This window comes from Nicotiana sylvestris, chromosome 11 (assembly GCF_000393655.2).
Source record: "Nicotiana sylvestris chromosome 11, ASM39365v2, whole genome shotgun sequence".
NCBI classification, from domain to species: domain Eukaryota; kingdom Viridiplantae; phylum Streptophyta; class Magnoliopsida; order Solanales; family Solanaceae; genus Nicotiana; species Nicotiana sylvestris.
In genome coordinates, this window is record NC_091067.1 from 126,866,500 (window position 1) to 126,869,311 (window position 2,812).

General features: G+C 36.1%; 1 protein-coding gene across 1 annotated transcript; it reads right to left on the reverse strand.

Moving 5' to 3' along the window:
* Window positions 1-393: 393 nt before the first annotated feature.
* Window positions 394-1,140, reverse strand: LOC138881631 (uncharacterized). The gene is made up of 2 exons (XM_070161873.1): window positions 989-1,140; window positions 394-916 (listed from the first exon to the last, which is right to left on the reverse strand). Exons 1-2 carry the CDS (start codon window positions 1,138-1,140, stop codon window positions 394-396), a joined length of 675 nt encoding a protein of 224 aa, XP_070017974.1.
* Window positions 1,141-2,812: the final 1,672 nt, after the last annotated feature.

A 2,812-nucleotide genomic window follows, 5' to 3' on the forward strand; every position in this document is an offset into this window, starting at 1 on the left:
GTTATTTTATGCTCAAATAGAAATGCCTTGAGTTCTTTCTGCTTGAAGGGCTTATTCAGTCCTCTAATATTCCATGAGCTAACTATCATGGTGGATTCTCCTTATTAAGAATAACCCCTTCAGTCACTTTTCAGTACTACACACATCTTGAATTTTCAAAGGACCAAATCTGTTTTTGTTCAATAGATCTTCTAAACTTTTATCTGACAATGCCCCTCGTTGTTTAATCTTCCCTTGATTTTTCATGACTTGTTTGCCTCTTCTCTTTTGCTGTGAGAATTCTGCTTCTATAATCTCCTCTTGATTTGGTTCCAATATGTCTTTCTTCTCTTCCTGATCTTTCTCTTCCACCACCTTTACTCTCCATTGTCCTGCTGGTTTCTTTGTCCTTTGCTATTTCTTTGGTTTCATAAACTGTTGGTCAACCTGTCTTTGTGCTTGTTGCGCTTTTGTACACCCTTCTTTATGTTGCTCTAGTTGAAGGCATTCCTCACAAAATACTGGTTTCCATTCATATTTTAACATTTGTTCCCTGTATTTTCCATCAGCCACTTCAATCATCAGAGAATCAGGCAACTTTTGTGTTATATACATCTCGATTAGGATACGAGCATATGAAATTCTATCACAGTTAGCTATTAATTTGTCTGAACAAATAGGTTTGCCTAGGTAACTAGCAATCCTACCCAAATTTTCCTTGCTCCAGTATTGAATTGGTAGACTAGGGAAAATGACCCAGATAGGCACATTCCTTGTCAATTCCTTACTCAACTGAAAATCAGGGTCCCATTGTTTCAGGATCATAGGTCTGTTCTGAACTGTGTATGGCCCTTGTTGAATGACTTTGTTCTTATCATCTTCCGTATCAAATTTGAATATAAAATAGCCCTCATCGTGTAGGTACACTTGTGGGATACTGACAAATTTTCACACTCCACACACAAATTTAAGCATCTCCTTAAATGATGGTTATCCACCCAGAACATACCCGATTAAAGCTGCCTTCCATTTCTGAGTTTGTTCATTCACCTCATTCAGATTCAATCGAACAATCTTTGTTCCTTCCTTCATTATCGGCGGATAGTATTCCAATTGAAGCCCTTGCTGCTGAGATCGATTTCCTTTGACTACATCAGCCATTGTTGGAGTTGTTTAACTAGCGTTTCCTTTCTGCGTAGAGAATGTCAGTTTCCTCGCTGCTGAATTAGCTTCTACTTTCGCTTGCTTTTGGATCTCCATTTTATTACACTTTGAAGTCCGCATCACCGTGGGAGCACTTCCCATTCCCGTCATCTATTGACCTAATTGAATTTGTCCTAACGTTTGAGGTTCTCCCGATTCTGGTGTTACTAATCTACTTCCTTTTCGCTGCTCCGGTATCATTGTTGGTGTCTCGCCTTTGTTTTTCCATCGAGTCATGGCTTGAATGCGTACGTTAGCTAGCCCTGCTTAACGTGCGCCTGCAGAGCCATTTCTTGAAGACGTCGATTCCTAATATTTCGAACTTGTGACTTACTTTACTGAGATCATATAAATACGTCATGTCACAAATAGAGCTTTGAAACCAAATTAAAAATTTAACTTGCTATAATAAATCACTATAAAAAGACCAACTTCGCAAATATTTTCCATTTCCTCAACTCCTACACTCCAAACTCAACCCCAGATAAGGAAATAACCTTTTCATAGTTTCCCATCGTCAACACAAACTATTTGGGTTAAATCATAAATGGTGATATTTAACACTACTCAAGTATTAACTACACTGTTTTTAGTATATGGATAGATTGAATATGTTATAGGAATTATATACGAGAATGGAATGTGTGAATATATAATAAATGTATAATTCATATATAATGTGTGTATAATCAATATATACTTTATGTATATTGACTAAAAAGATAAATAGTAAACCTGATTGACTATTTGTGTAAAGAACCTAGGTAAGTTGAAGGATTTTTTGGGTTTCTAAGCTTCACCACACACGCCAAGCAGGGGCGGAAGTAGTGTGATAGCTACGGGTTCGGTCGAATCTAATAAGTTTTGTTTAAATTTTGTATTAGTAAACATATAAAAAATATTTTATTGCGAACCCAGTAACGAAAACGAGTTAGGGTTCTATGATAAGATCTGAACTCATAATCTTAAAATTCTGCCTCCGCCTCTTACACCAAAGTGGTTGTAAGTGGAGATCCAACTCTTTAATTGTATTTTCTTCAAAATGTATGCCTTTCAAGTATTTGATTAAATATATAACGATTATTGAAAGTGCTTTGTAGCCTTGTACATGTAGGACCCATAAAACTTGACGTGAGTGGAGTCTTTGACATAACTGAAGGAGACTATCTAGAAGAAATGCCCTTCGAGTAGACCACATCAACAATCAGAGAATCCATATTGTCTCACTTTCAAAATTAAAAATTGTACATCTTTCTAATATATAAGAGTTGCTTAGTTAATTCGAATCTGTACTTAATACGTACAAATACTTTAACTCCGCTCCAAGAGCAAAAGCCAATTATCATCTTTCTACTTTTTGGTGTCAATCACCGATCTTTCATCCAAATATGGGATGCAAATCAATGACAATAAATAACCATCAATTTCTCTTTCTATTGGTATTCATCTTTCTACTAGTCTAAACTCTAAACTTCTCCTTAGACTAGATCAATATAGTAATCTCCATTTTAAAAGAATAAATTATAAACTTCGTCTTAGAAAAAGTGGGTGGGTGGAGAAAAGAAAAGGGAAATTCATATAGTGGAGCATATATATCTACTGGAGGCAAACAGCTCCACGCGCCACTGTC